This window comes from Morchella sextelata (assembly GCF_020137385.1).
Source record: "Morchella sextelata strain SCLS chromosome Unknown scls_12, whole genome shotgun sequence".
Taxonomy (NCBI): domain Eukaryota; kingdom Fungi; phylum Ascomycota; class Pezizomycetes; order Pezizales; family Morchellaceae; genus Morchella; species Morchella sextelata.
The window spans coordinates 193,132-216,699 of NW_025408627.1; the positions used below are offsets into that span (position 1 = coordinate 193,132).

Sequence of the window (23,568 nt, forward strand, 5' to 3'; positions counted from 1 at the left end):
ATATTGTCAAGTCGTAAAAAAGAGTATATTTTCTAACTAAGCATGAAAAGACACAGGTCACGCGGAACAAAGAAACGCAGCATATCCGATTTATTTCCGACACGACGTACTAGCCAATCAGAAACAAGTTCGGGGAGCGCATTAATACCCTCGCACAAAACTCCCAGATACGGAGTCACTTGACGAGTTCTCTCCAAGCCCGAACCGCAAAAGAGAGACAATGTCTGGAAAAGGTAGACTTTGAGATGAGAGTGAGACGACAGGTGCTAGTACTTCCAAGCTGGTATCATACATATCATGAGGCACAGAAGAGTAGTGCTCCCACCATACAGAAAAACAAAATAGAAAAAAACGATGCCGAGAAGACAGAGAAAAAAGCGGGAAAGGAACGAATATCGGATATTGCTCCGCGACCCGACAAATCAGGGCAAGCAGAGAAAGGACGGTCACTATGCGCCCCGCTAAATATGGTATAGCGGTGGTGGGATAATTCGCACCGCTCACCAAGCCGGGACAGACCTCCAAACGACTTTGGGGACGTCAATTAGCCAATCAACCTTGGGGACGTCAATTGGCCAATGATATGAGCCCCTGTGCAAGACGTTTGACACCCACTGCGAGAAAAAGTCAAGAACGAGGATGAATCGGTATTCAGGGGCAGCGATTGGTGAAACAACGAAGCAGTGACCTCACAGGAGGATATCGAAGGGTGAATAGGTCGCCTCTACTCAAATTATAAGAAGTTACTTATCTTCACCTGGAAGTATGTTAGCTGAAAGCCCTAAGCCCGGCGGGAAAATTATTTCCATGAATCGAAAATTGGCCCCGGGGGGGGTAACCATACTTCTCAAAAAACCCTTGAGGAGAATATGTCCGTTCTCCTTCAGCTCTATTATCCTGCTGGGAGAATTGACTGAGATATATAATCCAAGATTGAAAAACCCATGGAAAATCATTTCCTTGACGCAGGGCGGGGGGGGAAGAGAGATGTTCGATTATGTTGAATCGCTCATGTAAAAGTAAACCAGCGGAGAGCGGCGCACCACCCGGATGAAGAGAGAGGGAGGGGCCTCGATAGAGCCACTCAGATATTGGGGACGGAACCCCGAATCATCCAGTTCTGTATCAAAATCATCTCCATCTTCATGGCACGATATTTCATCAGTGCGTATGAACTGAGAGAAGGGAGGCGGGCGAGGAATGCAGTCAAGCATCTGCCAAAGATTCCTATGGATTAAGAGCAGGCTCCGAAGAATGCCTTTCCTGAACCAAAGCCCCTGCAGGGCTTCTTCGACCCTGATGACATGGTGTCGGGTAGTTATTGGTCCCTATCTGGGTGGTAATAGCAATGAGTAGCCAACCGTACTATACTGACTCCAAACTGCTCAGAGCGTCAGATAATGCGTCAAGGATATAAATATAGCGGGTATACCTTACACTTGGAGTTTCCAAGGAAAACAGCCAGGGGAAGCGTATCGATGACCGCTTCGAACCAGTGTTGATGCGTTGATGAGACGCTCTATGGAACAAACTATTAAGTTAACAACATTTAATTCAGACCAGATCAGATAACTCACAGAAGATCCTCCATAGCTTGGAGGAAGGGCAGTAATGTTTAGATACACTATACTAATATTAGTATAATAAGGACCCATTAATGATGGCTGGATTGATGAAATATACTGGTCCCCTTCCGAATTTACAAACTAGAACTACGGTATATTAGTAACGACGAACTAACTTGAGTGACTTTTGAGAGAAACTCACAAAATCTATCTTCTAAATTGTCCCCCAAGGCAGGCGGTGAGAAATCTCGCTGGCCAACGACCTAGCAGAATGCTTTATCACCAAGCCAAATGTCAGCTACAAATATATATGTATACTGACTTTTAGAAGTATGTTGAACGATGGACTAACCTTAGTCAATGTTGTTTTCTGTCAGAGGAGCTCCATCCCATGGGTATGCTCAGATACCAGTATTCTAATGAAATTAGAACGAATGATAGCTATCCGAAATAATGGATAGAAAAGTACTTCGTTTCCAGATGGAAATACAAGAATATCCAGGTTCCAGAAAATAGGGAGAAGGAATGATGGATGACGGAGCTCCTTCTCTCAGACGCTTTGTAAGGCGAGCAAAGATCCCGGTTAACCTCCATTGAGGTAAGGATAAGGACAAAGGAAAGATGATGAAGAAAGCAGAAAGAAGGAAGAAAGTAAAGAGGGGAACGATAAAAGCGCTTTATATACGGACGAAGAGGAAACGTATGGTTCTTGAACCTTCAGTGTCTCCAGCAGGTTCCGGGATACCTGCTCGGAACTTATATTACCATGGATAATATGCGGAGTGTTGGTGTATAGGCCGCGTACCTACAAGGATGTGGTTCTATATTCCCCAGTGAGAGGCCGGGGGAAGGGGGGTGAAATTTTAATAGCGGCGCCTAGATTTAAGGTTGTCTGAATTTTAGAAGAATGCTAGGCTTTGTTCTCTGAGGTCTCTCGGGAGATGAATCTGTTCCAGGAGAGTATTAGACTTCCGGTCCTGAGTGATCGAAGGGGTTTGCAAGAACCTCATGGGATCACCCAGAACCCTCTGCGGGTGAAGAAATCAAATGAGACTTTATTGTTTAATAGTAATTTAGTTGGTTTCAACCATCCGAATTTGAGCTCGGAATGGTAGCGGGAAATGGAAAATATCACGTTTAACTTCGCCGTAGAAAGGCTATGGGCGGCAAGATATCGACATACATGTATGTAGCCGTTTTGAACCAAAGGGTTGTTGCAATCATTATTGAGAACCAGATGGACAGGCGTTGATTGGATATACAAAAATACTCTCATCTGTTAATAGTGCTAGAGAAATAGGTTTTCATTTCCATTTTATTTTGACATTGAGAACTGAGTTAGAACAGGATTGGAATGGCAGTTAAAAGTGTTGAGAATGGCAATAGACGGTTAATCCTTAAGCTTGAAGTATCTGAACAACTGATGAGTACTGTTTACGAGGAAGCCGTGGTTAAATCTTTTGGTGTTCAGTTAGTGTTTCGTACAAGATGTCCCTCAAACATGAACTCCCATTTGTAATTTGTTTCAGATCAAAACGTGTATCACTCCAAAAAGTAAATCACCAGAATATTTGAAATGTGGCTAGGCTATCTACAGGGATATAAAGTGCAGAGTTCAAATTTTTTTTCAAGTTTTGCGAAATGAGTTGTACTCTGACTTTCTTAAGGGAGGGCACATCATACCTGCAATTTTGATCAATTTGAAGCTAATTAACTTGTCTTTTTACTTGGCCTGCGCGTGCTAGTATATATTTACTTTTTCACTAACATCGTGCAACTTCATGTCTCGTATTACTTTAGACTCTGAAACCCTGCTGTTGATTGTATATAAGTACATACACTGCCTACAAAAAGCTCTCGAATGGTGGGGCAATCCAAGCCGAACAATTGCCACAATATCAAAATCTGCGAACAGATCTTTGATGCCGTTAAACCTCGCGGTTTTCCGACCTGTTCACCGGTTTTAGTGGGATTCTTTGCTTACGCGAGGAATAGCCCCATCGAGGAAGAACCCCATCATCACTCACTTATAACCTCACCTCAACTTTGTCGGTCAAACCAGACAACTTCTTTCAGCCCCCAAATCAATCACGACTTGAAATGACACGACCATACACTCCCATTACTCTGAATCCTACGACTAACACAACCCATGGTGTCTGTACGATCTCTACAAACATCTAGAAAAACACCGGAGAAACGGAGCGACCACTGACCACCCTCAAAGGAAATGAGCTACCAGTGGAGGATTAATATATCTGTAGTGGTGTCATCTGAGTTCACGTATGCCATTCCAATGTCATCCCTAGATTATTTCTTAGTTGCCCGCTAGAACAGCGAATGTCCTATCTTTCCATTACTATGTCTCATTGAGTAGATATAGACTTACAGATAAAATCAAATAGTAATAGTATATCCCGGGGACCCTCTGGATCACGTCCATTACTAGGCTACAGATGTCAAATAGATGAATTTGAACAGGTAGGAACTGCACCACTTTAAAACCGTTATGTGAACTTATTTCATAAAGAGAGACTTAAACTAAACGAAGGTAGTAACTATAAAACGAGCGAAATATAAAAAGTTGTGTGCTGTGCTGATGATATCCTTCCTCCCAGTTCCAGCACAGCATATAAAAGGGACTATGATTTAATCTTGGCCCATGCTTCCAAGAATTTAGGAGTGGTGATATTCCAGACTCGGTCATCAATCCTGAACGTCGCTTCCTTCGCCTGGACACCAAAGAGCCACATTATTTGCATCCATGTGTAGCCGGTTTCCCACAATAGTTGTGTGATGTATGTGTATCTTGGGTGAATCGGATGCATTCTTCTTGTTGGTGGTTTAGTGAAGCACGCTTCACCTCGGCTTGGAAATCCGTCCCGTAGGTATGATTCTTCCATCTCATCATCCCCGGGAATTGTAACGTGATCTTCAAAAGCCACAAAGTATTGGAGTCGAAGATAGTGATAGTTATCACAGGGAACGGGTCGCTGATGCTTTGGCGTCTCTATTATGCTGTTTATCAACACCATGGAGTAATACTTGTTGCAGACACCAGCATGTGTGATTGGAATGCGGAACCGCTCTCTGAATCTTTGCATGACTAAGACAAGCTTAAGTGCAGTGCTTCCATCCAGGGTGATATTGGATTCAAGCCAGGTGTGCTGTTCATCGGAAAGACTACTCGGGAAAGCAGGAGCGGTATGGCCGGCAGGGGTGCTGGGGAGAGTAGGAGTGTTGAAGGAAGCAGAGGTAGTCCTCCCCGTTGGAGCGCTGGAGGAAACCGGACCACTGGGGTCAACAAAACTGATATTTCCCCGCCGTGTCTTCTTGTTTTGCCGGATTGCTAATCAAAAAATGTTAAAAACTGACTGCGAATGAGCGGTAGAAAATTTGATACGTACCTCCTTTACCCGAGTGACGACGTTTACGGTTCATTTCACTTGCCAACTGAGGGACCTCTAGATTTTGTTTCTTTGAGCACGTCTAGGTGTCGGTATTTGCGGGATGGATATCCTTGTGGACGCCTTGGTGACAACCTTCGGGGTAAAAGCCTGTGAAGATAAAGGCTGTTGGGGTAATCACAAGGTGAATTCCGTGAGTGAGCAAAGGGAGAGCGACTTCAGATGGTGTGGTAAAGGACGGTAAATTGTTTGTGTGTTCTTGATAGGTTCTGGGTCTGTGGTGAGTCCCACTTCAACGCACGGTGTGGTCTGTGGCCTGGAAAGAGCAGGCGCGGAGCGGGGGAGACAGAGGTGATAATTAACAAAGATTGTGGAGAGTTGTAGGAAGACTAGTTGAGACAGACGAATGTGAGAAGGGTTGAGAAGGAGGTGGAGGGCCTGTTGTGGGGTTTTAGTGGGACAGCGTCGACAGGCAGTCCACAATGTTGTAGAGAGAGCTACTCGACTGGTGTCCCTTTGAACGTGAAAGGTTAGCTTGTAGGGGCAGAGGATAGGGAGTGGCCGGTTTTCCAGAGAGGAACTTTATTGAAAGAGTGAAGAGAGGGTTGTTGCGAGAGATAAGAGCTTTCAAAGAGGTGGTGACTTTGCTGTTAACTACAAAGTTGTTCAGGTTCAAATCAGCATACAACAGGCCCAATGTTCGCCAGTACCCGCTACCGCCACTTGCCACTTATGATCCGATGCGACACAAAAGCAAGTGAATCTGAAAACAATACCAATATCTGCAACGTACTACTTTGGGGTATGCAAACAAGAAACATAATGAGCTTTGTTCTCACCTAGTTCGGTGTCCAGAGTACCCTTCCTTTGACCAAGACTCTTATTGTGGTCCATAAGATGACGAATTTACTCTTTCTCCCAGACAGCAAGAAAAAGAAGAAAAGAAAGAGAAAGAAAGGACGTAAGTAAGAACCCCCCCCCCTCTCCAGTCTCCATCCCCAGCATGAACTGCAAGAGGAGTCAATTCCCACTCCTATATAATACATGATTCTTTTAAGATAGCCGATCTACAATGATAAGGCCGGACGAACGTAGTTGATTACTGACGAGCTAAACGGTTGTCTATCATGTTATTTGTACAGGTGCCGATATCACACACATGATGACATGAGACTAATGAAGACCAACATCGTTTCCATTGAAACGGTTTGAGTGTTCTCAAGTTATGGCATTAACATTAATTCTTCAGGTTTAGATTTAATTACCATATCCAATACCGACCGACGCTTTTCTTGTGGGACAGAACAGACTCCGAGAGCTCGAGCATCCAAAGTTATAACCACCAAACCTATCTTTCAATCTTTGTTATTCCACTCTAGGTTCGAAGAGGTAGGTCATAAGGGTTTGATGTAGAATGGGTAGGCTGGATTACCCGATATTTCTAAGATGCCGGAACGAGAACTGACTGTAGTTGTGGAGATAAAAACAGTAGAAAGCTATAAGGAAATCATCTCAGTAAGGGAAACCGTGGTATATCAGGTCTACAGACGTCGAGGAGGCTCGTCATGGCGTTTGCCTTCCCAATGCTCGTAACGATTCAATCACAAGCTCAAGATCGGATACCGGGAACCACGATGATGCTTTCTACCCCTGAAGAGAGCCGGAGGTTGAAATCTCTAAAGGAAAGAGTAGGGTGGCTTAGCCGCTGCATACCAATGTTCGTTTCTGTAGATGTTTGAAGAAGGGGGCTTAAGGCTTTTATATGATTACCATTCCAGTGTTACAAATATATGGGAGTAAGTTGGAGCGATCATGGCCTGATCAAAAGAGTTGGCACGCGGTGGGGGGTTGTTCTTGAGATCTTCGCACTTTCGTAATGACCCATTTCTTCGCCTTTTCACTACGACGATTCCCAAGAAGCACACATAAATTACCTAACCACTAACATATGATTTTCTTGAGACATAGATGTCGAAGGCTAGATACGTCAATCTCCCCCTAACTCTGGTAGAGTCGCCAGCTTTTGGCTACCCCAGCCGTTTGATATATCTCCTCCCAACCAATAGGTTCTTGGACCTACGCAAGACCAACCCCCCACCCCCCGGGGGAGGCTCGCACTTTGATATGTTACTGTCTTCAAGCCAACACACCATTACCTCCGCCCAGTAGTAGGGCAAACCATTATTTGGGACGCTGTTAGATTCAATGCTACATAGTGCCAGAGATATATAGCAGCTACTCTTAGGTATCTGTGTATAACAAGAGAAGAACTATAAAGGCGTTGGTTGGGTTAATATTCATTCTTTTCCATTTTATTTATGAAACCCTCTCAACCAGCTACAGCTCCCCGTTGCTTCATATAATGAAATAACTGGCTATATAGCCTGTAATGGAGGGTGAGAGGCTAAAGCTAACAATATGTACGCGAATGATAAGGGAATGCTCAGGGCCGGGAAGGCTCACACAGGACGCAGCCCAAAAGGCCACAACCCCGGGATAGCAGGCAACATTGTGTAGCCTGTTTTAAAAATACTTCTGAGTAGGTATTGAATATCAGAACATTTATAATTCAAGCTCATAACATTTATAATTCAAGCTCACCAACAAAACACCAACGGGGTGCTGCCAAGTGATATTCCTTGCTAGGGCGACAGACAGTGAGGGATGATTTATGAACATCATACCTTGTACTGCATTTGTGGCCATTGTCGGGGATTTTTCGTGGGTTGCGAGATTCTTAGCTCGCAACAGTTTTAATAATTGATGGAAAATAGAACCACGCTTCTCCGCGTACGTCGAAGTATATTTTCCATATGGACGTTGAGGCAATACATATTAGACTACTCTAAGACTACTACGGAAAGGTCTATTCGTCGAGAGAGTTAGGATATACGTACTGTGGAGGAGTAAGATATATAAAAGGTCTCAAAATATGCTTTTACAGATTCTTTATAAATCTTTCTTAAAGTATTAGTTATCTAACACAGGCTTTCGGGAGTGCAACTCCGCCCCTGCCCCGTATCGAGTAAAAGGAAGGGTGCTATACAAAACAATACTAGAAAAATGAGCACTCTGTAATAACTCTCACAGATATTATTCCGGGAATGGACCAATAATAAAGGAGGAGTTTAAGGGACCTTTCACAAACAGAAATACAGTATATTTGACGAACACCAAGTACAGCTGGCGGAGCACCAAACCAAGCTGTGAAATTGTTGCGTACCCTTACCTCTGTCCTCTCCAACGCTCACTGCTGCATTGGCTGACTGTTCATATACAAGTGATTTAGTTTTCTTGAACTCGGACCACCACCACTTGTCGGGACTCGGACCCATGGTATATAAAGGAGGGCGCTGTTTGTCTATAAAGAAAAGAAGGGAGGAGAATGATGGGGAAGAAAAGGGACGGATACCGAGGAAACCAAGAAAACATCTACCAAATTTAGTTTCTTTCTACTTTCTCTTCTGGGCTACAATGAGGCGGTACTATCTGAGAGTTATATCCATTGATTGTCTCTTGCCGACCTGTGTCGAGCGGGAGTGTGGAAGACTGGTCCTGGCTGAGTATAGATATGTTGCGAATAGTTCTTTTGTATAATCTTTGCAGCCTATTGCCATTACCATTAGTTTGTCTGCCTGCGTTCGTGTTATCTGCGTTGCCTTGGTGAGGCCCCGCCCTGTCGCAGTGTTTGCTGGCCACCACCACGCAATTGTCGTATAGGTTTTTAGTGGTGGGAATGGCGTTGCTCGAGACCGGACTCACCGTTTGAGAGAAATTCACATGAATGATGTGCCCGTTCTCATGAGCTCATGAAATGTCTGCAACCATATTAATCTAGTCTTATATCGAATATATAGGGACTTGAATGGCAAGAAAGATAAGTGAGTATACATAGTTATTGAAACTGTCAAAATTGATAGAATAAAATTTGAAACTCGAGCTCGATGTTTTCCCGCTTCTCTTGCTTTCTGACAGTCTCATGGGTTTCCCACGAAGTCTCAGGCTCCCCTATCACTACGGATATTGCATAAAATCAATAAATTATATTTCAAATAGCCGTTAACCATAATCCAAATATCTCCTTCTCCATTCTCTGGCTGTTTGAGCACAGCTCGAAGAAGAATATGTTATGCGATGAAGATAGATACATTTCTTATCCGGAAACCTGCCAAGGCCCGAGTGAGAACCTGTGAACGAGTGACCGGTTGTGATGCAGTCCCGACATCTCTGTACGACGGAAGTGGGAAGAGGGGCTTTTGGGGAGCTTGACTCATGTTCTGTCGTCGCGTTGAGAGAGAAGATTATCATGTGGACTGTAAAAGAAACTTTTCCAAAGGCGTTTATTTCCGTTGGAAGGCATGAACGGAACGTCCGCTCTCGTTGTGATGAAAGTAGTAGGGGTCATAAGGTTTTGTCAAACAGTTCTAGTTTTAGAACACAAGAAACAAAACAAAGACGAATTTCAATTATAAAGAAAAGGCAACACGGCGTTTGTTGTGGGATGCTGCAGCCAAATGCTGGTTATATATTTTGATGGAGTTAGATTAATGCGTAGGTCGTTTCGCAGGTGGTGGGCTTTGGATATAATATGCTTTCGGTTTGGGCTTGTGTAGTTATGCGTACTGTAGAATATTAGTGAAGATTCGAGAACGTATATAATGAGGAGAAGACGTACTTGAAGGTAATGAGACCCGCACGTAAAAGGGGTAGAGCTCCACTCTTCCGGCTATACTAGAATATCGGAACCTCAAACGTGGTTTTAGAATCAACGTAGAAGAGAATATACTGCAGGCAGGCAACGTGTAAAGAGATGTTGATTAGGGAAAAACTAGTAAATTGGGAAGATGTGTAGAGATTTGCCAGGTCAGATTTCAGACCCAATACTGCAGAGTCGGAACGGTGATTCATGGCCAGTTTGGCGGATATGATGGTGATGCTGATACATTGAAGATGAGTGTTTTCGGCAATGTAAAAGAAACCTACCATGCAGCGTACTTTCAGACACCATCATCAAAGCAGAGATCGTTCCCGAATAAAAGGACGAAAAGTGAATCTAAGAGGGCTGGATGTGAGAGTATGGTGTTAATTAGCGGTCTTCGGAAGAAGGGAAAAAATGAGGAGAGAGTGTATGATTGCTTTTACTTGGCGCAATGCTAGAGAATGAGGTTAAAATGACTACAGGGGAATTGTAAAATCTGAAGATTGTCTTCTATGCGGATGAGAATATCTCTTCACCGCCGTACTCGCTCGTAGACCGATGAAAATCAAGAAGGGAGGGTTTCAAGTAGAGAGGAGTAGGATATGGGGGGCTTGTAGTTGGAAAAGGCTGATCGGTCAACCTTTGGGAAGCATGGATCTGTGGAAGAAGGAGTTTCTGTGGGAAAGAAAAAAAGCACACAGGCCAAAATACAAACATTAATGAAAAATGGGTGAAAAATGAAAAATCGGTACGAAATGGTGGTTAAGTGACAGCGAAGAGAGTAAAGATCCGAGTCCTTGATGAGGAAGTGCAAAGAAAACGGAAGAGCAGACCTCCGGAAGACAGAGGAACTTGGGGAGAGGATATATGGATGGGAGTGAATAATCCGAGGAGATAAAACACATCAACACCTAAATTCATGTCAAAACAACCAAATATCAGCAATGGAGCCGAAGATCATATCTCAAGAACGATGAGGAAACCAAGAGAGAGCAAGAGAGCCCACAATAAAATTATCAGCTCCAGTAGAGCGCATGTTTCACCGCCTGCCGCAAGCCTGCCGCAATCGAGGAGAAAATCGCTGCTGGGATGAAACATGTGATCCCCTCGAGGTAAATGCTTTCTTTTGTAAATGTGAAAAGAATGTCAAGAGTGCGGAGGAGAGTACTTCCTATTATTAAAACTATTAAGTTTGAGCCAAGGGGGGTGCTTTTACCGGACTTAGGGCATGCCCTCAATTCTTGGCCGGGGCGAATGATAAAGACGGAATGGGATTGAACGGGGTATAATACCTTTAGCGGGCTACGATAGTTTTGAATACTGGGGAGAGGTTGAGATTATAGTTGTACTTGTACCAATCGTATAGTTTAGTCTGTGGTGCGTGCGTATATGTAGCTTCGTGGTCAATGTCTAGGACCAAATATGATGTTTGGGAGTGTTCTTACTTGTTTACCCTTATTCTTATGCTGGGCGGTGCGGACAGAGACACGATAAATGAGTATAGTATTTATTCTTCTTGTACGACCGGCATTACAGTGCTGTGGGAAGCAACCGTATCACTGAATACCGGAGGGTTTGGTTAATCGTATACTCACCCGTTTATGTGGCCGTAGGACAGTGGCAGATATAATGCAATGTTACAACCTCTGGAGACGGTTCGAAGGTAACCTATATATGAGAATGAAATATGAGAAAAATGATGGAATATCGGATATGTAGGTACCAAATTCGGTTTAAGAAATATTCATGTTCCGGCACTCTGTAAACTATAATGAAGGAAGGTCAGAATCATATTTTTGGAAAGAAAGGGCGCCCAAGAAACGGATATATAATAATGAGTACTACGTAAAATAAAGATATTTAAAGACGTTCTCAATCAAAGGGCATTGTCAAACAAAGCTGAAGATATAATTAAGGCCTTAGATATTACGAGCCGGTAGGAGAAGGCGGTGGACTGGGACCGGGAAAGGCACATGTAGGTATCACTCTCGGACGCCACAACACATCGACAGTCGACAGAAATCACAAATCACGAGGAAATCACAATAGAAAACCAAGAGAAAAAACAAAAAGATTTTATTTCATCTTTGCCCGCTGTAGCGGGCAAAGGCACCCCAAACCCCACAACACACCGATCACGCACCGGATCCCCTCTGGGACCCGGCAGGCAAGTCTGCCACATTAATCCTTCGAGATACCACCCTGATCAACCCATCTAGGGCTCCCAAGCACACCCGGAGGGAAGGATGGCGCCAGCGCCACCTGGGACCACCCAGATAGGCTGCTGCTATTGTATGGAGAATGGTTAGTTATCAGTTCCAAACGACAATCAATCTAATGAACGGATTTTGTACTAACCAAAGCATATTTGGCCCACCCCACTCGATCGGGGAACTCGCACGCGTAGTGGAACCCAATGCGGTGCTGCGCATTGGCAGGCTGCCAGGAGAAGCGGAGGCGGGTCGGCGACGTCGAAGAACCAGACAGGAGGGACCGGATAACCAACCAGGGAGGCGCACGCTCGTTAAGGGTAGAATTTACTACCCCACGGCAGGTAATCTCTCCGATAAAGGCTCCCTTGGCCGGAAAAAGGGGGTATTGAATGCTGCCCCGGAGTGGCCTGTGTTGCAGGAGGGAGGGTCGGCGACACGAAGCACCAGACTACAGAGGTCTCGGACCCGGTGTCGGTGACGAGAGGCGGAGGGGGGAGGGAGGCCCAATGGGCGAGAGGAAATGCGGGCGCTGCAGATACTGCAGATCGGGGCGCGACCCCGATCATAGAGCGCCGTAGATACGGGTGCGACCCGGATCATAAATAATCACCAGGCAAAGACCGCAGGGTCGGCGACTTGGAAGCACCAGACCACCGGATAGCATCGATGTGCTTCTCGGACCCTTTCTGATTGTCAGCGATTATATCATGGTGAGTTTCTTTTGCAAATGTCAATGATCATGGGATGGGATAATCGTGACTACTTACCAGGGTGCCTTAGGGGCAAGGGCAGGACAATTGCGGATGCCAGTTGAGGTAAAGCCTGCTCAGTGATAAAACGTCAATGATAGTCCTCCTAATAAAGGGGTTAGGAGATAGAAACTTACCCGCAGCAACCCGATCCGGATCCACCGGTTATGCTCGACGACAAGCTCAAGATCCAGCCCGCGGCCAACTCTTCTTTTTTACAGGATACAAGGACAAACGAGGCTCTTCCACTCGGGAAAGAGTCCTCATTGCCTTGACCTGCCGTCCCTACCAGGCGGATATGCCCTGATTAATATTTAGTAAGTTGTCACGTTAAAATGGAATATACTACTAACTAACCTTCGTTTGACCGCCACACCTGTAGGTGCGCCGGATAGACAACGCTGGTCTCCCTTACAGTATAACGTCGATCTAGGAAAAAGAGATAGATTTACGTCAGTATTGTTTTCAAGTCTTTAATTATGATGGATGATAACAACCTCCATTCCTGTCCCTAGCCCCCAGGCCCGTCACCGGGCACACAATGAGGTAGGGCTCACTTCTCCGCCCCCATGGACTGGACCTTTTTTGCGCTTCCCCAGCTATTTTAGATATGTGGGTTAGCGGAAGATGAAAGTAGATACGGGGAGAGATACTTACATCTAGCGCCCCCCGCCTTCCCTGTCCAATCCCCCTATCAACTCCGACTGCTTTCCCCTCGCTCACTTCATCCGACCTTCTATGTGCCACATAATGGTGCCGCATAATGGTGCCTTCTCACCCACGCAATGTGGGGAGTAATTATGCCACCGTCTCTCAATGGCATATGGGCGGAGACCCGGCTTACCAGTTGCTGGAAACATTGCCTCTGAGGCTTCTGTTTGCGAGCAGGAAGGTTAGCTAAATATCAAAAACGATAGGTGAACGGAGAGAAGAGAAACTTACATCCAACGTCCACACGTTCCACTCCCTACCCCTCGGCCTAAAGGCATGCAATGAGAGGTAGGAAGTGGGGGAGCGGAGGCCAATGGTGCAAGGACAAAGGCCCAGCCCACCATGTGGGTGAAAACTTGGAGGGCCCCGGCACCTGGTGAGAGCAGGAAGGTTAGTCAAATATTCCACATGATTGATTAATGATAGGAGTAACTCACATACATTGGAGAGGCAGAACGCCCCTATCCTGATTAAGAAGAGTAAAGTCAGCTAAATAATACACGAAATCAACGAGCACTGGAAAGAAACATAACATACTAAAGGTTGTTCTGGCCCGGCCCAGTCCCACAGGACCCGCAACCACCGTAATTAATTGGCGGCCTGAAGAGTAACGAAGTTAGTGAAATATTCAAAAAAAAAACACTATCAAGGAGAAAGGAGCGATTTACATACAGGCCTACGCCCACATGTTCCACCACTTGATCGAGAGCAGCGAAATTAGATAAGTGTTCTAGATAATCGATGGCTGATGGAAAAGAAACTTACATTGCCCCCAGCACCCACCTCGGAAGCAGACCGTTTCGTCTACTCAGTAGAAGATCCTTCAGCTGAAGATCCCGCAGCGGAAGCCTCTATTTTCCCAGCTTCCTCTGCCTCCAGGGTGTCTCTTTTGCGCTTTTCAGACTACCCACTCTTCTGCGACTGCCGCCCAGCCGCTCGCAGCTGGTATGTGCAGTGAATCGAGAGACCCACAGACACACGAAAAGCAGGGAGGAGAGGAAGGAGAAGGCAGGCGGTGGATGAACCCCAAAGCAGTGGTATCAGAGCACCACCGCTCTTTTGCCGAGAGGGGCAGGAGCCGCTCCCTCTCCGGCCTTGGGCTTGTCCCCATCTGGTGTTTTCATCAGTTAACTTTCTAATTTTGATAAGAGAGAAAGACTTACACCTCGTATGGCACGATGCCATCTAAAGCAGGGCATATGGGCACGATGGAGGCGGTGGTACGGTTGAAAGGGGTGTTGAGGTACGTGAGTGGTCTTTTTTCGTGTGTGTGCGTGTTTTGTTTCGAGGAGAAGTCTCTGCAAGTGAGAATATGCCCTAGGACCAGAGTTCGACGACTAAGCACCAAGGAAAAGCCTCGATTATCTGGTGATATTCCTCCAGGGTGAGAAGAGCGCCTTAGCTTCAAGTTTGGTATGCCTTGAAAATGCGGTTTGTACATTGGGTGGTTTTTATAGTAGTGTATTTACTGTGACAAATGGCGAATATATAATTCTTAAGTGAAGCATGATATGTCTTTAGCACGTATTTAATTATGAAATTGATCTTGATTGTGGTGATGGGGATTGAGATGGTGTAGTTGCTTGCATCATGGATTCTCGCTCGCTCGAGTGATAGTTTGTGAACCAGGACTTGAATATTTTGGGGGGTGGGGGAGGCTTGAAAAGATGTTTCATCGTCATGAGAGGAGTAACTAACCATCTACGTCATGTTTGAAGGCCAATATCTATTCTGCATAATATTACGACGATATTTATTTTCATCGTGTTGCGATCCAGGACAGTCATCGGTGTTGCCTCCCGCTGTTTTGCGGCAGAGGTTGAAAGAGAGGGCGCAGAGATTGGGAATAGGCGGGCTTCAATCTACGATAAGAGTAAGTTCTTTTGAAAGTAATTGATTAAGGACCCGAAGTTTACAAATTTTTTTTTTGCGAAGAATTACTATTGGTACGACGGTAAGGCAATTATACGGACATGTAACTGCCTCGATGTACCTCCGGCGTTGTTGTTGTGCTTCTGAGACACCACACCTAACCCTGAGGCTCCACGCCACGCACGCACATCGAAGGAATTGGAAGTCAAAGCTTGTATTTTTCGCCTTGCGCCTAAGTTACATAAGTTGCTGCCTAAGGTCCCTTTTTTCTTTTCCTTCCGAGCTTCGGTAACCTTACCAGGACAGCACAGCGATTTTCTGCTTGTGACCAACATCGTGGTTTCTTTTCCGGAGGTGAGAAGTCGTGAAGCAACAGTTCAACACACGGATTCGAGAGGTCTGTCGCTATTTCAGACCACTAGTGCGTAACGTCCCGGATTCATTTGACGGGTTTTGAGCCGCATACTGCGCTCTTCCGCTGCGCAACCGGTGATCTGCGCGCCCGGTAGAGCGGTAACTTTAGATCTCGTCCCCTCAATAACAGACATTTGCGAATTTTGACAGGACAATAGGTTTCTAGTTCTTGTCTTTTTCACTGGCACAAAAAATCTCTGAACGCTCTCTCCACCCATGGCCACCTCTCTAGCGGCTGTAGGCATGAGCGGGCGACGCGCAACACCACATTCAACAACCGCTGGTGAGTGCGAAATCCATGTCAAGGGCAGTTCACGGTCACCCTAATATCGGAACCATATCTGGATAGAAGGGTTTAAGAAATTTCGAAACGGTTGTCGGGGAATTGATACTCGTATCAAAACTACTATAATATATATCACCAGACGAAAATCGAGCGGAAACCGTTCTTTTCACGCCCCATCACTCGAGATTGACGGGAGAAGCCGGGTAACGTGGTCAAAGGGACCACAACTCGAGCACAGGGGGAAATACATTTAAGGATTATATGCCGAATTTAGTGTTTTTCATAATTTTAGAGTGTTAACTTGGTTTTATGGGCTATTAGGATGAAAATGACGGTTTGGAAGGCAGGTGTGGAGACGAGGTGGTGGAAGTATCAGTAAGTGTTCCAGGTTCTAGAAGGACATTAGCTATCGTGGAATATAGAAGATGTCTTGGCATAGTGAAAAGGCTGACCCTTTGAATTTTGAACATATATTGCTTCTACCTCTGATAGGGTCTTTTTTGGGAGTTCGGTCATCTTGAGACGTTAAGCAAGCCTTAGCTAGAGGGAATGTTATGGATCAAAGATAATTCTTATTATCCTTTTCACAAAACGATAAATTTTTTCTAAAAAGCTCTTTAAGCACCACATGGTTTTAAATTTTTATTATTGTGATAGCTAAACCCAATATTGCACTGCTGACACGACCTCGATCCTACGTTAGTACTATTGTGTACGTTAAGAACTTCCTCATATGACATCTCAGTCAAACCTATCTAAGTTCAAACGTCTATAGTCAACCTTAGCATACGGGTTCCCACTCTGCTTAACATCTACCGCTTCCACCCTCGCCGTATCTAAAAGCTCCTGCACCTCCGCCATTCTCCTATCTATTCTCTTCTTCAACATAACCAAGGCGCGATGCTTCACCATACTCTCAGTAAACCTAGACCGCACATCCAGATCCATCCTGTTCATCGCACCCTCTACATCCATGCCCTCGAAGCATTTCAGCCCCACCCGGATGAACAGCTTAAGGGGAGGCGTGATCTCAGGACACTGGAAACGTAGCCCGTAGTAGATCCCGTTCTCGTTGTGGTGGAGCTTAAGTCGGGAGCTGTCGCGAATTTCATAGAGCTTGCTGCGGCGCTTTTCGAGGCGAGCTATAGTATTGAGCGGGGGGGAGAGACGAACCCCGAGAGGGACGGAAGACTGGGGCTCCATGATGTTTGCATTATTGGTATCTTGGGAGCTGGTCATCTTCGATTTAGTATTGATACTCGAGGAGAAGTTATATATATGTTTGATATTTTTTGTTAGCAGATTAGGGCGGTATTGCGAATATATATAGTTAGGCCATTCAAGATTAGAAGTGATGAAATGAGAATTAAAAATCTCTTTTCAAGAGCCGAATGGTTTCTACAAGGGTCAGAATCTTGCTGCATACGTTCCTTATACTAAGCATGAAAGTAACAATGCCTAGAAACGACTAATTATAAGAGAAACACACCAGGAGCGAGGTATCTCACCCACACACTCCAAGATTATGTGTCCGGAGAATAGGCTCCGGCCTCAGACCCCGCAAATCGCCTTATGTGTAGTGTACTTTACAGGCCACGATGAGCCGCCAATACAATACATGGCCGTTTCAGACCCCCACGAATCCCCTTCGTTTTCGGGTTTGGACAGCTTTCGAATTCGATACCCGTACTCTCTCTTGTTGACCCGTACTACAACAAACTATGTTGCAACGATCCGATAACATACGTGTTCTCTCTGCCGGTATAAATAGAAGCAGAAGAACCTTCACCATCACCTACTCGACAGCTGCAGCGGTGTTTCAACGCCCTATACCCTTTCTCTCGGGTCTAGACACGAGTGGAGCATGGAGACCTCCGACCGCAAGAATTCTTGGGATAATACTAGAGGATCTTGCATGCATCCTGCAGTGTCAGGACTTGCGCCGGCCAATTACCTGGTATTCGGGGGTGCGTGGTATGTTCTGTCCGAACGAGATAGCTATTAAGATAATATCTGGATAGTGGGTACCATTCGGATAGCCTTTGCTATTACGAATTAATCTGAACAGAATATTCCATTCAGATAGCTGACATCATCTACCATGTAGGGGGAGAAACAAGAAAACCTGATTGGACGGAATATCACCACAACTGACGATGACCGAGATGTTCTTTAATGAAACATGACAAAAAGGTCGGGCATAAGTTCCGAACAACACTTTGAACCAGCAAAGGAAGTGCAAGTTAGTTTTGTTATTTGGTTCAACAATATCCGTTACAGTTGATACTATCCGAATAGTACGTACTATCCAAACATTATCTGGATAGTACGGCTATCTCAATGGGAGAGAACAAGCTCCGTTAGTATCCTTCTATCAATTCATAACTTGATACCTATTACCACTTCACAGGAGAGGGTTCCGGTGAAGAAAGATGACCAGACTAACGATGCATTTGTTAACATAGGGGGAGGTCAAGAGAAAGACCAAGAACAATAACTACATCATCGAGTTCACCCGCCGGGCGATTCACTGGCGGCGGTTTTCTGAGTTATGAAAAGGCCCGAACTGCCTGGTCCGATGAGCAGTAGCTTTACAAAAGCTTAGCGGATTATGACATTTGGGCGCTTTCGGTATATAAATATGACCGCCATGCGTGTTAGGAGAACAATCCAGCTTAGTTCTCATGAGAGAAGACTCTGCACTTGCAGTCAACTGCAAAAGCCTTAGTTTTTTTTCATGGCTTACCTAGCGCTGTTTTTTAAAAATATTTTCGCTCATAAAATGCCAAGACGGTGCGAAATACTTCAGACAAAGTGCCAAATGGGAGGTATTTTGGTTTGAGGTGATCTAGTCGCTTCATAAACTATTTTTATTTCTATTACCTTTTCAATATGAAAGATTTGGCTTCAACTAACCTCCAGGGGTATGATATGGTTTTTGTAAATTTTGATTTCTCTGAAAAAAGGTTGATGCAAGGCGGAAAAGGAAAATCAAGACTTTTGCAGTTGACTGTAATTGGAGAAGAGAGGACTAGCCTCTCTTCTCCCCACCATCAATACAAGTAACCTCTCGAGTTAATACTTCAAGACCAGCCCGATATTGAACTGCTCGAAAACGTTAAGGCATGGTGTAATAACCTGTGTTAGAGATCTTTATAATCTCAAATAAATGGAATAGCTCTAAAATGACACAGTTTTTGGTATACGTGCCCTGCAATAACACATGATGCAAAATGAAACAGTTCGCCGCGATCAAAAGATAGAGTCCACTCAGCCTCACCCCGAGAGTACAAAAGTACCGGCAAGTGCTCGATTCCTAATCCTACTACTTACATGTATCCCTTCTTCCTCTAGAGAAATCAAAGATCAGAATAGAAAAAAAAAAGAAAAGAAAAGAAAAGGTTCTACAAACACCGAGCGTACACTGCAGTCTATCCACTAGACCACCGCCGATAGTTGATGCTGCGCTGGAAGTGGTACTCAAGCTTGGCACACTGCCAAGGTGAAGCAGAACCCTAACCCTTCGATGTCAATGCTTAGCCATCCATCCATATGTATATTCATTTCGGATGATAGCAAACTGTGTCATCTTACATCATGTATTATTTTAGGGCAGGTCTACCGAGAACTCTATAGAAGACTGTGTCATTTAGACCTTTTCCGAAAAATCTAACGTGGTCTACGATAGACTTTTCTTATTATGTTACACTTTCTGGGCCAGATATCTCTAAGGTCACGGGGTCCAAAGGAATAAAGGTTTCAACCTTGGTGCTCTATACTACAACGATTGATCTTGGACGACAACTCGCGGATTAAGACTAAAGAAATGTTCAAAAACAAGCAGTTTTTACCAACAAGCAGTTTTTTTCCCGAATCTCAATTACGGTGAAGCCGGCGCCTGGCCCGTTGGCGGAGTTAGTGGAGGGGCCTAGTCGTGGAATTTGGGGGTTTTATCCGTCCAGGGGATGTACTATTATTTAAAAGGCATCTGGTTTGGCGTTAGGAAGCCTCACAACGAAGGCCAGACGAAGGTCACAATCTCCGAGTGATATATCATGATTAACACTGGCGGGTCGCTTCTTATTTGTGTGAGGGAATTGAAGATGGATGGTTGGGATTTCCTGGAGTGGGAAAGTACTAGAGAATGCCAAGAGAACATCTATGGTTATAAAGAAGGTGCTATTATTTACAGTTTCATGCTAAGCTACCTGCTACCTTATTCGAAACAACTCGAGGCTAGTGCCACAGAACGAACCTCCCAATCAGTATCATCCTACGGACTGCACTGAATGCCATCATGCTGGAGTATTGATGGCCCAAATCTGATTGACGTCCTTTCGAAGGAGTACAGTTCGCCTTGCTGTGATCCTCGACACTTCCGGTAAATGGTGGAGTCGTTAACGAACACATCCGAAATCTTCTCGAACTCCGGTGGGATAGAAAGACATGTTGACTTCGACCCCCTTCTCGTACTACAGACCTCCATTCGTTTACAGAGCGACCATCCCCCTCTCTAGCATTTTCGGGTCTGAATTATCAGCGTTCTCCCCCTCAAGAAAAAATTAGACGTTCACTCGTACTCCTCCCCTAGCGCACCCCCCCCCCCCCCCCCCCCCCCCCCGAACCTCTTGAAGCCTTCCCGATCAATCACTCATATCGGAGCCGTCAACGCCGGTGAATGGGTAGTACAGGTGTAGGATGGGCACACTACAGAAGTGGGGGTTGGCTTGCAGAGAAGTAGAGAATGCAGGCTGCCGGTAGTATCCCGGACTAACGCAGCGCGAAGATCCATCGACCCCGCGCCGCGCGGGTTGATTGTTCGACTGGCGGTAAAGCAAGCGTCCTCCGTCAGTTTACCAACAGTATATAATTAGAAAGCGGTATTTCTTTGTGGGACTTAGACCCAATTACCTCCTAAACGCGCAAACAGTAATTATAAGTATATGCCCTTTGGAGTAAGTCGGCGATGGCCGAAGGTGAGGTGAGGGTAATTACGGTTTCCTGGTCGCACTGCCGGAGCCGCGGCCTGTAACCTCGATCTGCTGCCTGCCCTGTACTAAAACTTTCGATGACCAATATTTTCTGTGATGGTTTACCTCTGCGAAATAGTTGTACTTATCGGTTGGCAGTCGAGGCAGGCTGCATGGAACTATCCCTCGGAGACGCCGCTCTCATAATTCGGTTTTAGCCAAAGGCGAACTAATCTAACATAGACGAGTTCCCTCCGAAGCCAACGGCGTCAGAACAAACTCTTCCATGCCACATCGTGCCGTGTCGTGTCGCAATTGAGAAAGAAAGGTTGGTGTTTTGTTTCTGCGAGGGTTGCGGAAAGTAAGGGAAGAGGCTCTCTGGTGGAAGTGGGCTAGGTCGTGCCAAGACTCCCGTGCGATGTGTTGTCTCTTCCCGCTACTGCAGACCCCACAGCCCAGGCAACAACATTTCCTCACCGACAACGTACGTATGTATCCGAGAGAAGATGTTATTGAACCATCTACAGAAGAATATCCTCAGAAGAAATCCTCAGCATCACCAGGGCCCTCCGCCATCCGTCTTTACCGGTTCGGCGGTACCCAGAAAAAGTCAACTTTTCTGCGCATAAATTCCGGCCAGTTCCCCCTACCCCCCAATCTACTCCCACTACTATTACAGCCGCAACTCGATATGCCGGAAATCAATGTGCCGAATCCCTTGATATTCCGTACGAAATCCCTTGAATCTTGGCAATTCGGGATATCGAGTTGCGGCTGTAATCATTAATCTGACAATCCCACTCGCCCGCACCGCACCGGGAAGGTATCTCTAGAGCGCCAGTCGACGTGGGAATTCGATTTTTAACTCGGAATTGGCTATCATGTCTCCTCCTGGCTGGAAAGGAATTGTCATGTGGGGTCTAGGTTTGCTCTGTCGTCGATACTATGCGGTGGGGAGGGGGGATGCCCTGTTGAAAATATGCAGATGTTTTCCACCAGGGAAAGGACGATGCATCGTAGATTTTGTGCTATTAACTGGTAGAGGTGTCAGGATACGATTGTTTGGGGTCGAACTTTTGTCGACTTCATTTCGGGCTGATTCTCCTCTGAGTTCGTTGATCTACAGAGCGAAAAAGGTGTCAGCAGTGTGCATATTCCAGAGTATGGCGGGAAGGTCTTATTGACGGCCGCATACTCCAATTGATCAAGGTAGGGTGCAGGTATTCGGAGTTTAAGGGGAAATGTAACCATTCCCTAGCCCTCCATCGCTCGAGAGAAATTTTCAGCATGGACAACTGCACGACCTAGGCCAATTTCGATGTTCTGGGGTGCAAGTCCTAGAGTGGAGAACAGCCAAGACAAAGCCGCGAGGCATTGATTTTGCATCTTCTTTCAATTACTGGCATTAAGAAGATATTTGAAGAATTTATTTCTTCGAGAAACTCTCCCTACTCCCTTCACTACAAATGTTTATCTCCACGCCCAGAGCAGAAGAAGAAACGATGTCTCAGGTGGGGCTGATCCCACTAGCACAGATCACCTGCTTACTGCAACGTTTCCATCGGTCTGCTGCAGCGCTCACAGTGGGCTTGTCGGCAGAGCGGCGAAGTGTACTACACAACGTTAGCTATATTCATATCAATTTTCCTAGGGGGTTTGGCGGGAGGAGGGAGGAGGAATCTTGGTATGAGGTTATGACGGAGTCACGTAAATCCCCAAGTAGGGGAAGTCTAGGAGGTGGAAAGCTAGGACATGGCAATGATCTGGCCCACTAGAACAATCAGCGGAGGATGGCTACTGGTTTAGCGCGGGTATGCCTGCCCTGCCGGCCCAGCTGAATGCAGGGTATGAATGGCGCAAGGTTCTATAGAAACCCTACATGTACTTTATTTACCATGTGCAATCCATTATTTATATAGGTTTCTAGCGCTGCAAACCTTAATAATTCTGATTGCGAAGTAACAGACCAATACACTGTTCCTCACAATTAATATTCTTCTTTATGGACAGGTTAGAGTGTAGTGAATACCTTAACTTTATATTATGTTTCCTTATGCATGAGAGTGAGGGCGGAGGGAGGTTCTAGAGAGAAAAGTGTTCATATCGCCATAGTTTATGGCTCCTAGCCTCCTACATATAAATAATTAGTTCAATACCATACGGTGTTATATGGCTGGCGGTATTTAAAGTGCAGTAATGGCGGGAATACAGGTTATAAACCCTCATAGCCATAGGGCTGTAAGAAAAACCATTAGATAGTGGTGGAAGCCTGGGTCACGGAATATCACTCGCACTCTGGACATCTTTGTGCATGTGGTAGGGCGCGTAGAACGCTGGTATATTCTAGGTGGCTAGAAGAGTGGGGGAAATGATGCCGCTTGAATACGTCCTTTTCTGTAAGTGATTGGGCATCTCTGATTATATGTTTTAGAGAACAGTTAGCATTTTTCTTGGGAAGAAGTGGTCACTCTTGAGCGTTCGCACTATCCGCCAATTCCAACACAGCCACTCAGGGCAAAGCACACATTTTGCCTTTTGATCATCCAACCTCCTACGTCTTTGCAAATTCTTCTTTCACCCAACACCAACTTCTCTCGCCCAGGTCCAAAAACAGCCACAAGCCAAACGTTCTACTCACAGCACTGTAGGGGGTACCAACCAACTCGTTCAACACCAGCGAAA

The 23,568-nt window shown here is 45.5% G+C and overlaps 3 protein-coding genes across 3 annotated transcripts; all 3 read right to left on the reverse strand.

Annotated features, from left to right (window-relative positions):
• Nucleotides 1–4,207: 4,207 nt before the first annotated feature.
• On the reverse strand, nucleotides 4,208–5,006 carry H6S33_001956 (uncharacterized protein; the record flags this gene model as incomplete). Its single annotated transcript, XM_044833758.1, has 2 exons — nucleotides 4,208–4,914; nucleotides 4,973–5,006. 2 exons carry the CDS (start codon nucleotides 5,004–5,006, stop codon nucleotides 4,208–4,210), a joined length of 741 nt encoding a protein of 246 aa, XP_044693099.1.
• A 4,505-nt stretch (nucleotides 5,007–9,511) lies between these two features.
• On the reverse strand, nucleotides 9,512–10,707 carry H6S33_001957 (uncharacterized protein; the record flags this gene model as incomplete). Its single annotated transcript, XM_044833759.1, has 5 exons — nucleotides 9,512–9,594; nucleotides 9,648–9,718; nucleotides 9,956–9,966; nucleotides 10,505–10,582; nucleotides 10,678–10,707. The coding sequence occupies 5 exons, from the start codon at nucleotides 10,705–10,707 to the stop codon at nucleotides 9,512–9,514; spliced, it is 273 nt and encodes a 90-aa protein (XP_044693100.1).
• A 5,950-nt stretch (nucleotides 10,708–16,657) lies between these two features.
• Nucleotides 16,658–17,155, reverse strand: H6S33_001958 (uncharacterized protein; the record flags this gene model as incomplete). The annotated part of the gene is made up of 1 exon (XM_044833760.1): nucleotides 16,658–17,155. One exon carries the CDS (start codon nucleotides 17,153–17,155, stop codon nucleotides 16,658–16,660), a length of 498 nt encoding a protein of 165 aa, XP_044693101.1.
• Between the last annotated feature and the right edge of the window lie 6,413 nt (nucleotides 17,156–23,568).